The sequence below is a fragment of the Mobula hypostoma genome, chromosome 4, assembly GCF_963921235.1.
Source record: "Mobula hypostoma chromosome 4, sMobHyp1.1, whole genome shotgun sequence".
Lineage (NCBI taxonomy): Eukaryota > Metazoa > Chordata > Chondrichthyes > Myliobatiformes > Myliobatidae > Mobula > Mobula hypostoma.
In genome coordinates, this window is record NC_086100.1 from 97,901,480 (window position 1) to 97,918,710 (window position 17,231).

General features: G+C 46.9%; 1 protein-coding gene across 2 annotated transcripts in view; it reads left to right on the forward strand.

Annotated features, from left to right (window-relative positions):
- farp2 (FERM, RhoGEF and pleckstrin domain protein 2) overlaps positions 1-17,231 on the forward strand; it is a 222,700-nt gene that overhangs the window by 154,539 nt on the left and 50,930 nt on the right. For both annotated transcript variants that reach the window (XM_063046243.1, XM_063046244.1), the window contains 2 exons: positions 5,367-5,449; positions 9,990-10,108. In XM_063046243.1, the coding sequence (XP_062902313.1) occupies positions 5,367-5,449; positions 9,990-10,108 (202 nt within the window). The remainder of the gene's footprint in view (positions 1-5,366; positions 5,450-9,989; positions 10,109-17,231) is intronic.

Genomic DNA, 17,231 nt, shown 5'->3' on the forward strand with positions numbered 1-17,231 from the left:
ACTTCCAGGATAGCTATAGGTAAGGATAGATATTGTCCATGTGGGAGAGTTTTAAATTAGAGTAGGGAAAATTACGAGGACATTTGGCAGGATCTAAGAAATGGTAATTGAAAAATCTTTTTTTTGCAAGTCCGCATCAGACATGTGAAGGGTGTTTGAAGATCAATTGCACAGAGTACAGGAAAGGAATGTTCCTGTTAGAAGGACAGGGATGGGAAGATAAGAGAACCTTGGATGTCCAGAGAGGCGATGAATTTAGTCAAGAAGGAAAAGGAAAAGTATGTAAAACTTTGGAAGTTAGGATCAAACAGACCACATGAGTGTAAAGAAGCCAGGAAAGAACTAAAGAAGGAATTAGGAGAGCCAGGAGGGGCCATGAAAAGTCCCTGGCAAGTAGGATTCACGTGAATCCCAATCATTCTATACATACAGTGAGAGCAAGAAGATAACTAGGGAGAAGGTGGGACCACTCAAGGATGAAGGGGAGAGCATTTGCTTGGATGTGGAGAACGTGCGTGAGGTACTTAATGAGTACTTTGCTTTAGTGTTTACCAAGGAGAAGGATATGGAGGACCAGGAGGTACATGCTGAGTGTATAACTGCATTAGGGTGTTTACAAGTCAAGGAGAGGAAGTGCTGGGCTTCCTAATGAGTATTAAGGTGGATGTTTCCCCAAGGCTTGATGGGATTTACCTCAGGTTATGGAAAAAGGCAAGAAATTAGATTGCTGGGCCCTTGACCAGTATCTTCGCGTCCTCTCTAGCCACCGGCGAGCTTGCTTGTGGCTAATGTTGTACCTCCATTTAAGAAGGAAACAAGGGAAAATCCTGGGAACTATAGACCAGTGAGTCCCACATCAATTGTAGGGAAATTGCTGGAGAAAATTCTTAGTGATAGGATATATGAGCATTTGGAAACTGATGGCCTAATTAGGGAGAACCGCATGGGTTTGTGTATGGCAGGTCATGCCTTACCAACTTGATTTGTGTTTTTTGACAAGGTGACAAGAGAGATTAATGGGGGTAGGGCATTTGACAAAGTCTCTCATGGGAGGCTAATCCAGAAGATTAAGATGTAAGGGGTCTGCTGGGAATTGGCTGTTTGGATCAGAACTGGCTTGTGCATAGAAGATGGACCGTAGTGGTTGAAGGGACTTATTTGAGCTGGAGGTCTGTAACTAGTGGAGTTCCACAGAGGTTTGTGCTGGAACCTCTGCTGTTGGTGATGTATATAAATGACCTGGATGAAAATGTAGATGGGTGGGCTAGTAAGTTTGTGGATGATACCAAGATCATTGCAGTTGTGGATAGTGTAGAAGGCTGGCAAAGAATAGAGTACAGTATAGATCAGCTGCAGATATGGGCTGGGAAATATAGAAAATAGGTGCAGGAGTAGGCCATTTGGCCCTTCGAGCCTGCACCGCCATTCAGTATGATCATGGCTGATCATCCAACTCAGAACCCTGTACCAGCCTTCCCTCCATACCCCCTGATCCCTTTAGCCACAAGGGCCATATCTAACTTCCTCTTAAATATAGCCAATGAACTGGCCTCAACTGTTTCCTCTGGCAGAGAATTCCACAGATTCACCACTCTCTGTGTGAAGAAGTTTTTCCTAATCTCGGTCCTAAAAGGCTTCCCCTTTATCCTCAAACTGTGACCCCTCGTTCTGGACTTCCCCAACATCAGGAACAATCTTCCTGCATCTAGCCTGTCTAATCCCTTTAGGATTTTATACGTTTCAATCAGATCCCCCCTCAATCTTCTAAATTCCAACGAGTATAAGCCTAGTTCATCCAGTCTTTCATCATATGAAAGTCCTGCCATCCCAGGAATCAATTAGATGGAGTTTAACCCAGATAAGTGAGAGTTGTTGCACCTCAGTAGGACAAATGGAAGCAGACAGTACACTGTTAAGGGCAAGGACCTTAGGGGTGTTGTTGAGCAGAGACATTGTGGGATCCAAATTCATAGATCCTTGAAAGTGGCTACACAGGTCGATGGGGTGGTGAAGAAGGATTATGGAATGCTTGCTTTTATTAGTTGAGGCATTGAGTTCAAAAGTCAGGAGGTTATATTGCAACTTTATAAAACCCTGGTTAGGCCACATCTGGAAGCATGCTTTGAAGGTGAGAGTGGGTAGGTTTTACTCTAGGTGTGCCCTAACTAGGGTTTTATAAAGCTGCCCCAGAACTCTACGAAAGATGTTAGGCTTTGGAGGAGGTGCATAAGAGCCAGGCATGTGCTATCATGAGAAGCTGGATAAACTTGGGTTGTTTTCTTTGGGATGGCAGAGGCCGAGGGGAGATCTGATAGAAGTTTACAAGATTATGAGAGGTGTAGATAGAGTGGATAGACAGTATGTGTTTCCTGGGGTTGAAATGTCTAATACCAGAGAGCATACATTGAAGGTGAGAGGAGGTAGGTTCAAGGGGGATGTGAGGGGTAAGTTTTTTACTCAGAGACTGGAGGATGCCTGTCTGGTGTGGTGGTAGAGGCAAATACATTAGAGGAATTTAAGAGATGTTTAGATAGGGCACATGGATGTGAGAAAGATGCAGGGATATGGAAATGGTGTAGATAGGAGGGATTAGTGTTTGGGCATTTTTGATTTGCTTTTTAGCTGGTTCAGCACAGCATCGTGGGTGGAATGGCGTATCCCTGTGCTGTACTGTTCTATGTCCTGAGAGGAACGTAGTCTTTGAGGAAAAAGGGTCAGAGAAGAAATGCAGATAATAGACCAGTTGCAATTGAAGGCTCTGTCAAGTACAGTGGAGGAGTATTTTCCTCTGATTTAATTCTTTGTGCAAGTGCAGGTAGGATGGATGTGCATGAAAAGAATGAAGATAACGTTAGGAGTGGTGCAGGTGGGTGACATACTGACTTGTGATTGCATGGGGAGCTATAGACCTGAATTGTATTACCTGTTCATCATACCCACCTCTGACTTTTTAGGATGCATTTCTGTAGGCCTGCCTCAAGAATGCAAGGTGCCTATGCAATTTGAGAAACCACTCTATTTTTCTGATGATTCAGTTTGGGTATTGATTGAAAATTGGTTTTCTTGAAGCAATCACTGGGATATAGGTAGATGGACTAAAAAGGCCGATTTCTGCACTGTATGTCTCCATGTCACCATCAGTGAGATCACCCATGAACATTTGATTCACCTTTAGTGTAAGCAGTCATCAGCAGGGAGTAATTGTGCCACAGCTTTCTCTTAATGGTGCACATTATATTTCTTTCTTTCTATTTCTATCCTTGCCAGCTTATACTGCTGGATCCACCGGTGAGTATCAACATGAAGATGTGCTGTGGGTGTTGGGATCCTGTGATTTCCTACTGCAGTAATAAAACTAGAAAAATAACAACAGCATAAATGCTGCTCATAGTTAGGGCTTTGTGCAAGGTAAATGTAGATTTAGAGGCTTTTCCCATATGATAAGAATTATATTAAACATATTCCTTTGCCCTCTGCTAGTTTTCGTGTGTGTGCTTATTTTGTAAAATGTTTTGCAGTTACTCTCCTTCATTGCTGCCTTATGATACTTGCTGTAAACTGGTAACTCTCCATTCTCTCTTTCTCTTGGCTCTATTAGGTTTTTTTCCCTCTTGGAGTCGTTTTCCTACTCAACTCATAAGCCTTCATCTGCTTGCCCATAATGCTGCTTAAAGGGCCTTTACCTTCTTACCTGGCACAAGGACTAGTTCATGACTTTGCTGTCCACCGCTTCCATCCTCTTGCTTCCAACTCATTGCAGATTTCATTACATAAGTAACTGGATATTGCAACCAGAATCCATCCAGCTCAGTGATTCCCTTCTCCTCTGGCTTTGTTTGTGTATCTGCATTAATATTTTCATCTGCTTGTTTGCTTCCTCCATTACTTCCCCTTTGAAAATCAAAAAACTGCAGATGCTGAAAATTTAAAATAAAAATAGAAATTGCTGGAAATACTCAGAAGTTCAGGCTGCAACAGAGGAGAAAAGAATAAAAAAAGTTTTTCAGTTTGAAAATTTTAGATCAGTTCACACCTCACGCTATGACAAACTATGCTATGAGATAAGTTGACTAGCTATCATACTTGTATTTGGAGACACAAGGGATTCTGCAGATGCTGGAAATAAGACATAGAAGCAAAATTGGGCCATTTAGCCCATCAAGCCTGTTCCGCCATTCGATCATGGCTGATTTATTATCCTGTTCAACACCATTCTTCTGCCTTCTTCTCAAAACCTATGGCACCCTGATTAATCAAAAACCTATCAACTTATGCCTTAAATGTATCCAATGTGTTGGCCTGTACAACTGTCTGTGGCAATAAATTCCACAGATTCACCACCCACGGCTAAAGAATGTTTTCCTCATCCCTGTTCTAAATGGGCGTCCTTCAATTCTGAGGCTGCGCCCTCTGATACTAGACTCCTGCACGATAGGGAGCAGCCTCTCCTCTTCCACTCTATCAAGGCCTTTCAGTGTTCGATAGTTTTCAATGAGATTCCCCCTTCATTCCTCTGAACTCCAGTGAGTATAGACTCACAGCCATCAAATGCTCTTCATATGTAAACCGTTACATTGCTGGAAATTCACATTCGTCTTTGTTAAAATTCATTTCCTTTAGTTTTATTTCAATGGCTTCCTTTACCAGGTGGTCCCAAAAGCCATTGGTGCTGCACAGTAGTTTAGTGGCGTTGAAGTCAATCCTATAGCCATTGTGAATGCAGTGTTCTGTAACCGTCGATTTCTCCGGGTAACCCAAACGGATACACCTTCTGTGCTCCTTGATGCTGGTAGGCTCAAATTGCAGCTTGTGTAGGTCAAAAATGACCTGGGACTCGGCTGGTTTTTACAGGATTCCCTGTAAGTGCAGAGCAGGGTATATCGGCCAGACAGGACGCATGGTGGAAACTCCTATGTAGGAGCATAGGAGGTGTATCCTCTCTCCCCCACCTCATGGCCTCACCCTCATCCTCGCCCTCCTCACCCCCCTCCCCATTCCCCCCTCTCCCCCTTCTCTCCCTCTCCTTTAGTACACATTTCACATTATTTTTAGTTCAAGCATCACACACATTTGTTTCCAAAGGGCCAACAATAATTAGATATCTCTCTTCTGTTATAGTTGAGAAGCTTCTTGACACCTGTCACTGTAATTTTCCATTTTTACTCTTTTTGTAAACTAATTGATTATTCCTCTTTTGACTTGTGTAAGTCTTTTATAGTTTTAACCTACTTCTCAATTTTTTTTGATGACCTCATGACTTCAGAACTGGAGGTGGAACTGTTTGAGCACATCCAAGGAGTTTCAAATGTGATTATAGATACATTGTGCAGCTTATCTATCTTTATCATTGCTTGTTGTCTTTGTAGATTGAGGAAAGTGAGAATGAATGGGCTGTCCCACATTGTTTCACCATATACTCTGCACAGAAGACTACTGTTGTAGCAGCAAGGTATGTTTCTCATTACTAACCTTGATTGCAGTGTTCATGGGTTCAATGGTAGAGGAGAAAAAGTTGTTCCCAAATTGCTGAGTGTATGCCTTCAGGCTTCTGTACCTGCTTCCCAATGGTAACAAAGTGAAGAGGGCATGTCCTGGGTGATGGAGGTCCTTAATGACAGACTACGCCTTTCTGAGGCACTGCTCCTTGAAGATGTCTTGGATATTATGGAGACTAGTCCCCATGATGGGAGTTGACAAATTATACCAGTTTCTTGTGCAGTAGTCCCCCACTCCCCATACCGGATGGTGATGCAGCCAGTCTGAATGGTTTCCATAGTACATTTGTAGAAGCTTTTGAGTGTTTTAGTTGGCAAACCAAATCTTCTCAAACTCCTAATGAAATAAAGCCACTGTCTTGCTTTCTTTATAGCTGCATCGATATGTTTTGTCCAGGTTAGGTCCTCAGATACTGACACCCAGGAACTTGAAATTGCTTGCTCTCTCCACTTCTGATCCTTCTGAGGATTGGTTTGTGTTCACTCATCTTATCCTTTCTGAAGTTCACAATCAGCTCTTTGGTCTTGCGGACGTTGGGTGTCAGTTGTCATTCTTTCAGGCTCCAAGACATTAGTGTTAATACAGGGTTTCCTCAAGAAATGGCAGGATAGGTCTGAGTCAGCATGGATTTACGAAGGGGAAAAATGTTCAGATATGTTTCTTTAATCAATATATTTGGAGTATTGTGTGCAGGTCTGGTCACTCTACTACAGGAAAGTTCAAAGCTCAAAGTGAATTTATTATCAAAGTGTTGTACATACATGTCACCATGTACAACACTGAGATTCATTTTCTTGTGGGCATACTCAATAAATCGGTTGAATAATAACCATAACAGAATCAATGAAAGATCACCCAACTTGGGCGGTCAACCGGAGTGTAAAAGACAACAAACTCTGCAAATACAAAAAGAAATAATAAATAGATAGATAGATTAAATAAATAAATAGTCGATAAATATCACAAACATGAGATGACGAATCCTTGAAAGTGAGTCCATAGGTTGTGAGAACATTTCAATGATGGGGCAAGTGAAGAAGTTATTCCCTTTGGTTCAAGAGCCTAGTGGTTGAGGGGTAATAACTGTTCCTGAACCTGGTAGTGTGAGTCCTGAGACCCCTGTACCAGCAGTGAGAAGAGAGCATGTCCTGGGTGGTGGGGGTCCCTGGTAATGAATGCTGCTTTTCTTGGACAAAGCTTCATGTAGATGTACTCGGTGGTGGGGACAGCTATACCTGGGCTGTATTCATTACTTGTAGGCTTTTCCACTCATGGGCATTGGTGTTTCCATACCAGGCTGTGATGCAGCCAGTCAAAATACTCTCCACCACACATCTAGAGTCATTTGTCAAAGTTTTAGAAATCAGGCTGAATCGTTACAAACTAAGGAAGTAGAGACACCAGCGTGCTTTTTTCGTAATTGCACTTACGTGCTGGGCCCAGGACAGGTCCTCTGAAATAATAACACTCAGGAATTTAAAGTTGCTGCCCCTCTCCACCTCTGATCCTCCGGATGAGAACTGGCTCATGGATCTCTGGTTTCCTACTCCTGAAGTTATTAATCCGCTCCTTGGTCTTGCTGACGTTGAGTGAGGGGTTGTTGTTGTGGCACCACTCAGACAGATTTTCAATTTCCCTCCTACCTACTGAATTGTCACCACCTTTGACTTGGCCACAAGAGTGGTGTCATCAGCAAATCTGAATATGGCATTGGAGCTGTGCTTGGCCCCACGGTCATAAGTGTAAAGCAAGCAGAGCAGGGGGCTAAGCACACAGATTGTGGTGCACCGCTGCTGATGGAGATCATGGAAGAGATGTTGTTGCTAATCCAAATTGACTGGGGTCTGCAAGTGAGAAAATTCAGGATTCAATTGTACAAGGAGGTATTGAAGCCAAGTCTTGACGCTTATTGATTAGTTTTGAGAGGATGATAGTATTGAATGCCAAGCTGTAGTCATTAAAGAGCATCCTGATGTATGCATCTTTGCTGTCCAGATGTTCCAGGCTGAGTGACAAGCCAATGAGATGGGACCTGCTGTGGACCTGTTGCTCCGGTAGTCAAATTGGAGTGGATACAAGTTGCTTCTCAGGCAGGAGTTGATATGTTTCATCTCCAGCCTCTCAAAGCATTTCATGACTGTGAATGTAAGTGCTACTGGATGATAGTCATTGAGGAAGGTCACCATGCTGTTCTTGGGCACTGGTATAATTGAAGCCTCCTTAACGCAGGTGTGTAGCTCAGGCTGTCGAAGGGAGAGGTTATAGATCTCAGTGACACACCAGCCAGTGGATCAGCACAGGTCTTTAGTACTTGGCCAGGTACCACGTTTAGGCCGGATGCTTTCCATGGGTTCACCCTCCTGAAGGCTGCTTGCACTTCAGTTTCAGAGACTGAAATTATGGATCATCGGGGGATTTTGTGATGGTTTCTCCGTGTTTTGATGGTCAAAGCGAGCATAGAAGGCATTGACCTCATCTGGAAGTGAAGATCTGTTGTCTCCTATGACGCTTGATTTAACTTTATAACAGGTGATAATATTTAAGCCCTGTTGCACATTCTTCGTTGATTCATGTTTGGTTCGGAATTGCCACTTCGCCCGTCAGATGGTTTTCTGGATATTGTACCGAGACCTCGTGTAGCTTTCTTATGCCTCTGATCTGGCTTTCAGCAGATTTTGAATCTCATGATTCATCCAGGGCTTCTGACTGGGGAAGACGCTGAATGATTTTGTGGGGACACACTCATCTACAACTGTTTTAATAAAGTCTGTTACAACAATGGTGTATTAATTCCTGGATGACTCCTTGAACTCGACCCAGTCCACTGACTTGAAGTTATCCCATAGCTGCTCCTCTGCTTCCTGCAACCACCTCTTTGTTGTCCTAATCTCTGGAGCTTTGTTCTTTAGCCTTTACCTGTATGCAGGTAGGAGAAGGACAGCCAAGTGATCGGATTTACTGAAATGCGGTCTGGGCATTGAACGGAAGACATTCCTCATCTTAGTATAACAGTGGGCTAGCATGTTGAAAGCTCTGGTGCTGCAGGTTACATGCCGATGGTAATTGGCCAGAAACCTGGCTGAAGTCTCCAACTATGATTGTTTGGAGATGTTATCATGCAGTATTGCAAGTGCTTATCGTTGCCACTGGTGGTATGTAAGTTACGATCAGGTTCATGGAGGAGAACTCCACAGGTAAATAGAACAGACGGTATTTGACTGTTAAGTGTTCTGAGTTGGGGGAACATGAGTTCAACAAAACCGCCACATTGGAGCATCCTCGAGAGTTTCTCATGAAACACACACCTCCTCCTTTTGCCTTTTTTGAATCAGAAGTTCAGTCCAAATAGAGAAGCCTTTGGGTCTGATTGCTGCGTCTGTTGTGCTGGAAGAAAGCCACGTTTTGGTCAGACATGCGATACAACAGTCTCTCATTTCTCTCTGATACAGCAATCTTGCTCTCAGGTCCTCAGTTCTGTTCTCCAGCGACTGTATATTTGCTGACAAGATGCTGGGTGGAGGAGGCCTCATCCCTCCACGTTTCAGCCTGGCTTGGAGTCCCCCTCGTCCACCCCCCCACATCCCTCCAGCCATGGTGATGAACCTTTGTCCGCTTAAGAGTGCTGAACCTGCCTGGTCCAGTAAGTCCTTCAGATGATCGCGAGATCTGTTGATTGTTAACTTCATTCAAATGTACATTGCTGAGAGGGAAGTTGCATGCTGCAGACTGTGGTGGGTGCAATTAGAAAGAGTATACTTAAAAGAACATTTGGAACTATTGTCTGCAGCCCACAGAACGTCGCCGATGATCACTGGCGCCATCTTGCAATCAGAACAGCTCTGCCGAAAGGCCGTTGTCACACAGCCATCTCCCTCTGTTTTTTTTCAGTGGGTGAAGCTGATTGGTCGCTCACCCTCTCCTTAGATGCAGGACTAAGGAAAGTGGTGGGTAAGCTAAGTATTCGGCAGAATTCTCTGTGCCAAGTTCTGATCTCAGTCACACCCCCCCCCCCCCAGTCAGGAGGGGATGAGTAGAAGGTGGGAATTATCAAGTGATAGGAGACATGCAGCCATCCCACTGACAGCTCCAAGCATCTGGTTGGTGGAGACAGGGATACCTTCTTACTCCTAACTTAGTAAGGTGGAGATTAGGGAAGTGTAGAGAAATAATCGAATAAAGGGAACTCAGATAACCTGGTATCTTTGTGATTTTGCTGTCGGGTTAACAGGTTTTCCAGACTGTTGGATGTTACCCAAACTCGGTTTTACTTAACTTTTTTTTTAACCTGTTCCACACTAGTATAATATCACTCTGCACAGTTCCACTCTGCACCCCCTTTCCAGCTGCAATCCTACTTCCGGTGTTCTGGACCCCAGTCCTGACTCCAGCCACACGCATTGGCCTCAGTGGAACTACATTTCCCAGCTGTGCATACGCACCCTGCTGTAAATGTCACTGTTGTCTTTAGCCCTTTCTCCCATTCCTTTATGCAGCTCCCGGACAGAGATGGGAAAATGGATTGAAGACCTGAGCAAAGCTATTGAACTGGTGAAGAAAACAAATGAGAAGAGGGACCCATTTCTGGAAAGCAGTATCTATGATCGATCAAACAGTAAGTAAATTGAAACTCTTGGCCTCAATTCTCTTGCAAATGGAGGAAAAGAGTAGCACTTTTACTAAGAATGGTAGGACACTAGGAAGTGTAGTAGAACAGATGGACCTTGGAGTGCAGGTGCATTGAAAGCAATGTCACAGGTAGAAAGAGCGGTGAAAAAGATTTTTTAGTGCATTAGTCTTCATAACACCACAGTAACTAGTGGTTAGCCAATGTTATTATATAACCAGATATTGGAATTCTGAGTTCAATTTCAGCATCATTTGTAAGGAGTGTGTATGTCCTTCCCATAGAATGTGTGGATTTTCTCCTGGTGCTCCAGTTTCTTCCGACAGTCCAAAGGTGTACAGTGAGTCATTGTAAATTGCCCTGTGATTAGGTTTGGGATTAATCAGGGGTTGCTGGGCAGCACGGTTCAAAGGGCTGGAAGGGCCTACTTCACACTGTATCTCATTAAATAGTTAAATAAGTGAATGAATCAGACAGGGCATTGAGTATAGGAATTGGGACTTAATGTTTAAGTACAAGTTGGTAGTGAAGGCACACTTGGAATACTGCGTACAGAATTAGAGTCGGGTTTAATATCATTGGTACACGTTGTGAAATTTGCTGTTTTGTGGCAGTAGTTGCAATACCTAATTTTTAAAAACCTTATATTGCAATGAGAAATAAATAAAAATTAAATTAAATAAGTAGTACAGAAAGAGAGGAAAAGAAACTGTGAGGTAGTGTCATTGTCCCTTCGGAAATCTCATGGTGGAGGGGAAGAAGCAGTTGCTAAAACTCTGGGTGTGTGGCTTCAGGCTCCTTGATGAGAAGAGGGCATGTCCTGGCTGACGGGGATCCTTGACAATAGACGATGCATCGCCTTTTGAAGATGTCCTCGATGCAGGGGAGTCTGGTGCCCCTGTTGGAACTGGTTGAGTTTACAACTTTCTGCATCTTTTCCTGATCCTGTGCAGTAGCCCCTCCATACCAGATGGTGATGCAACCAGTTAGAATGTTTGCCACGGTACATCTGTAAAAATTTGTGAGTCTAGCTGCTGTCATGCCTTCTTTGTAACTGCTTCGATTTGTTGGGCCAGGATAGATCTTCGGAGATGTTGACACCAGGAACTTGAAACTGCTCACCCTTTCCACTGGTGATCGCATTATGAGGACTGGCGTGTGTTCCCTCGACTGTGGAACACTCATCCGTGGAACAGCACCATTCCAACATCACTTGCAATACTGTGTACAGTTCTCATTACCTTCTTATTAAAAAGACATGGGTAAACTGGAAAGAATGCAGAGAGATTTACAAGGATGTTGCCAGGATTGGAGGGCATGAGTTAAAGGGAGAGGCTACCCAGACTAGGTCTTTAGTCCTTTTACGTAGAAGAGTGAGGGGTAACCATAGAAGTTTTTAAAATTATGAGAGGCATAGATAAGCTGAGTCGTCTTTACCCCAGGGTAGGGGAGTCCAAAACTGGGTGGCATAGGTTTAGGTTGAGAGGGGAAAGAGTGTATATAGTGATATAGTGTGCAATTGGAGGGAGCATTAAGGCTGATAGTTGGCTTGAGTGTGTGACACTGAAAGTTAGAAAGCTTTCAGTTAGCTTGATCTTCAAGCACATAATTGCTGTATCTAACTCCATGGTGTGTAGGGACTCCTTAATTTCATTAGGCAGAATTCACCCAGACTGTTAAGGGTTAAGTTCGCCATGTATGTTACGTGTCACATTGTATGTTACTACATTTTGGGCCGGGTTTTTTTTCCTGATATATACACGATGTCACCATTTGTTTGCTGGGGGAATAAAGTGTACGTTAGAAGTAATTATACTCATGTTGATTTGTGTCGACACTCCTACACCGGTGTCCCCGATGCTCCTCCGGACAATTCCGGAGTGATTTCACTCATTTTACAATCATGACTGCAAACACTTTGCTGTCAAGCTCCCTGAATTCTGGCAGGTACATGCTGCCATTTGGTTTGCTCAGGCAGAGGCCCAGTTCGCAAGATGAGACAACGTTTTCTATGTCATCTCAGTGTGAGACAGCTCTATGGCGACCAGGTGATAAGCGTCCTACGGCACCCCCAGAAGTCGCCAGGTATGAGACTCTTAAGGAACTCCTTCAGCAATGGGCGCCATCCTATGGCGATTACTGCTACCTCAACGATGCCACAACCCCTGACTGATACCCGATCCTGCACATCCAGGATTTCTCTGCCCGCCTGGCAGGGAAAATTATTTTCTGGAAGGTGGACCTTGTTTGCGGTTGTCACCAGGTCCCTGTCCACTCGAGTGGCATTCCTAAAACCGCTGGTTTGTTTGACTTCCTTCGAATGCCATTCAGGCTGAAGAACGCAGCCCAGCCCTTTCAGCGCCTCATGGACAGCGTCTCAGGGATTTGCCATTCCTGTTTGTTTACCTAGATGACATTTTGGTAGCCAGTTCTTCTAGGGACAAACTCTCCTATATTTAAGAACACTTTTCGAGCGCGTTAGTCAGCATGGTCTTATCGTCAACTCAGCGAAGTGCCAGTTTGGACTGTCCATGGCCAATCTCCTCGGCAACCACATCAATGCAGCGGGGGCAGTTCCCCTGCTGGATAAAACTGAGGCCATTGAGCACTGCCTTTGGCCTCGCCTCGGCCGGTCACCGTCGAGCACTGACCCCGCTCAGCCTCGGCCGGTCACCGTCGAGCACTGCCCTCGGCCTCGGCCGGTCACCGTCGAGCACTGCCCCCCCTCAGCCTCGGCCGGTCACCGTCGAGCACTGCCCCCCCCAGCCTCAGCCGGACACCGTCGAGCACTGCCCTCGGCCTCGGCCGGTCACCGTCGAGCACTGCCCACAGCCTCAACCGGTCACCGTCGAGCACTGCCCTCTCTCGGCCTCGACCGGTCACCGTTGAGCACTGCCCTCCCTCGGCCTCGGCCGGTCACCGTCGAGCACTGCCCCCCCTCAGCCTCGGCCGGTCACCGTCGAGCATTGCCCTCGGCCTCGGCCGGTCACCGTCGAGCACTGCCCTCCCTCGGCCTCGGCCAGTCACCGTCGAGCACTGCCCCCCCTCGGCCGGTCACCGTCGAGCACTGCCCTCAGCCTCGGCCGGTCACCGTCGAGCACTGCCCCCCCTCGGCCGGTCACCGTCGAGCACTGCCCCCCCTCGGCTGGTCACCGTCGAGCACTGCCCCCCCCTCGGCCGGTCACCGTCGAGCACTGCCCCCCCTCGGCCTCAGTTGGTCACCGTCGAGCACTGCCCTCGGCCTCGGCCGGTCACCGTCGAGCACTGCCCCCCCTCGGCCGGTCACCGTCGAGCACTGCCCCCCCTCAGCCTCGGCCGGTCACCGTCGAGCACTGCCCTCTGCCATCACTGGTGCTGTCCAGTGGGACATGGACTACGCTCGGATGGTGGCAGACAGGTTTTGGACCCGAGCGTGCAGGCGCTGCGTTCGGCAGACGGATGGTTGAAATTGGTTAACTTTGCTTTCGGTGACAGCAGCGTTTCGTTACTGTGTGACGTGTCGATGGGGTGACCCAGGCCGGTTGTGCCAGCGAGCTGGCGGTGGTTCATTTTCAATGTGGTCCACGGGCTTTATCACCTGGGCCGCAGGGCATCACAGAAAGTGGTGGCAGAAAATTATGTGTGGCACAGGCTTAAGGAGGATGTCAGGGACTGGGCGAGTGCTCGTTTGGCATGTCAGTGAGCGAAGGTGCATCGACGTGCCAAGGCTCCTCTAGCTCCTTTCGAGTCTCTGCGCAGCGTTTGGCCCACGTGAAAATGGATTTGGTTGGTCTGTTGCTCCCGTCCTGTGGGTTTACTCACCTCCTCACCATCATTGATAGGCCCACATGTTGGCCGGAGAGAATTCCACTGTCGTCCATTTCAGCCACGGAGGTGGCACGAGTGTTTGTTGGCTCATGGATCGTTCGGTTCGGTGTCTCCAGACTGAGGGAAGCAGTTTACATCAGAGCTTTGGTTTGTGGTTGCCCGTGACCTGGGAGTCAAATTGCACCAGACCATAGCTTATCACTCTCAGGACAACGGTCTGTGCAGGTTGTTCCACCGTTCAATGAAAGACGCTGTCTATGCATGCCTCAGTGACGGTTGTTGGGTGGACAGACTGCCGTGAGGCATGTTTGGCCTGAAGATGGCCTCTAAGGCAGACCTTCAGTCCTCTTCTGCAGAGATTGTTTTTGGGCAACCCTTGCAGGTGCCGGGACAGTTTCTCCCATCGTCCACGCTCCCATGGTTTGCTTCACAGTAGCGGTCAGCTTTTATGGACAGCGCCAAAACTTCCACTCCGCTGCCCCTATCGCACCATGGCCTGCTGCGGTCGCACCTGTTGTCGGGTCTGCGGGAGGCGAAATATGTGTTTGTGCATTATGATGGACATCGGGGTCCCCTGTGGCCGCTTATGACGGCCTGTTCCACGTGTTGAAAGCGTGGGTAAGTTTTTTACGCTGGATTTGGTGGTATCATGTACAGTGTTTCTGTGGATCATCTCAGGCCTGCCCATTTGGACTCGGACTCTCCGCTGGAAGTGGCACAGCCCCCACAGAGGGGCCAGCCTCCCACCTCCAGACCTCCTGACATTGACTGTTCTTCCTCCCCAGCACCTGCCCGTGTAGATTTGGCAGAGTTTTGTGGGCCCCTGCTCGTTTGACTTTGTCTGTTAGGGTGAATTCTGGGGGTGGGGGGGGGGGATGGTAGCGTGTGTAAGGACTCCTTAATTTCATTAGGCAAAATTCACCCAGACTGTTAAGGGTTAAGTTCGCCATGTATGTTATGTGTTACGTTGTGTGCTATATGTTTTGGGGGCATTGGCTGTCCGGTGATAAAATATGTGTATGTGTATATATACTATGACATGGCCATTTTTTTGCTCAGAGAATTATAGTGTATATTAGAAGTAATTACACTCGTGTCGATTTTTGTTGAAACTCCGACAGTTGCTATTCTTGTATTTCCTATATCACTGAATCTTAGTATTTTCAATTAGCATTGAAATCTAAAGCAAATCAGAGCCCAGTAATAAAGGTCCAAACTTGCATGGTGGCGAAAGACCAAACAGCTCCAATGGGAGCAAGATAATGAGGTGGTGTTGGCTGGCCAGTGATATTCCCACAGGACTGCTGACCTCCAGCATTAGGTGGTTGTAACTCAGAGGGAGGCACAAGAGATCGTAGAAGATGCAACAACAAACTGCTGGAGGAATGCGGAGGACAGAGACCCTTCTGTGGGAGGAAGAGGGTTGTCAATATTTCAGGTCAAAACCCTGCATCAGGACTGAGAGGGGAGATGGCCAGGAACGGAAGGGTGAGGTGAGGTGACTAGGTCGAAGCAAGTAGCTGAAGAAGTGAGCGGAAGAATTCGGGTCGAAAAAGTCGTTTTTTTAAAAAAAAACTGCTCGGGGAGAAGGGTCTGCACTGCGCAGGCGCGTGATGTAGCGCGCCAAGGTTTAAAAAGGGAAAATTTCAACGGTTCTTGTTTCAGTCGAAGCAAGTAGCTGAAGAAGTGAGCGGAAGAATTCGGGTCGAAAAAGTCATTTTTTAAAAAAAAAACTGCTCGGGGAGAAGGGTCTGCACTGCGCAGGCGCGTGATGTAGCGCGCCAAGGTTTAAAAAGCAGACCACCATATACAGCGGCCATCATTGTAGCGGCCATCGTCGGAGTGGACTGAGTCAGAGTGGGGCGGCTTTGGCTCAAACAGGCTTCGGCGAGAACAGGCAGAGGCCAGGGTAGGTTCTGGTAAGTTTTTTGTTCAGATTGTCTAGCGCAGACAGAATGCCAGGCAGGATGTTGGAATGCTCCTCTTGCAGAATGTGGGAAGTCAGAGAGCCCTCCAGTGTCCCTGACAACGACACCTGCAAGAAGTGCATCCAGCTGCAGCTCCTGACAAACCGCATTAGGGAACTGGAGCAGAAGCTGGATGACCTGTGGATCATTCGGGAGAATGAGGAGATTATAGATAGTAGCTACAGGAAGGTAGTTATGCCGAAGGAACAGAGGACAGGGAATTGGGTCACTTTCAGGCGAGGGAAGAGGAAAGGGCAGGCAGAGCAGGGTTCCCCGTGGCCATTCCCCTCAACAACAAGTATGCCGCATTGGATACTGTTGCGGGGGATGACTTACCTGGGACTAGCTGCAGTAGCCAGATCTCTGGCACTGGGTCTGGCTCTGCTGTGCAGAGGGGAGGGGGGAAAAGGGGAGAGCGGTAGTGATAGGGGACTCGATAGTTAGAGGTGCAGATAGGAGGTTCTGTGGTCGTGACAGAGAATCCAGGATGGTTTGTTGCCTCCCAGGTGCCAGGGTCAAGGATGTCTCTGATCGATTGCATGACATTCTGAAGTGGGAGGGTGACCAGCCAGATGTCGTGGTGCACATCGGTACCAATGACATAGCAAGGAAGAGTGAAGAGGTCCTGGAGAGTGAGTATAGAGAGCTTGGTAGGAAGTTGAAAAGCAGGACCTCGAGGGTGGTATTCTCAGGATTGCTACCTGTCTAGGTGCCAGTGAGGGTAGGAATAGGATGCTCTGGAGGAGGAACAAGTGGCTGAGGAACTGGTGTAGGGGGCAGGGTTTCAGATTTCAGGATCATTGGGACCTCTTCTGGGGCAGGTGGGACCTGTACAAGAGAGACGGGTTACACTTGAACCACAGGGGGACCAATATCCTTTCAGGGAGGTTTGTTAGTGCTAATGGGGAGGCTTTAAACTAGATTTGCAGGGGGATGGGAACCAGAGTGCCAGAGCTGACAGTGTGGCTGGGGTGAAAATAAATGATATTGAAAGTTTAAGCAAATCCGCTGATAGAAAGGTTGTGAGTGGTGGTAAAAATCTTCTGAGGTGTATATATTTCAATGCTAGGAGTATTGCAGGGAAGGCGGATGAGTTGAGGGCGTGGATTGACACGTGGAATTATGATGTTGTAGCAATTAGTGAAACTTGGTTACAGGAGGGGCAGGACTGGCAGCTTAATATTCCAGGGTTCCGATGTTTCAGGTGTGATCGAGGCAGAGGAATGAAAGGTGGGGGAGTAGCATTGCTTGTTATGGAAAATATTACAGCAGTGCTCAGGCAGGACAGATGAGAGGGCTTGTCTACTGAGTCCTTGTGGGTGGAGCTGAGGAACAGG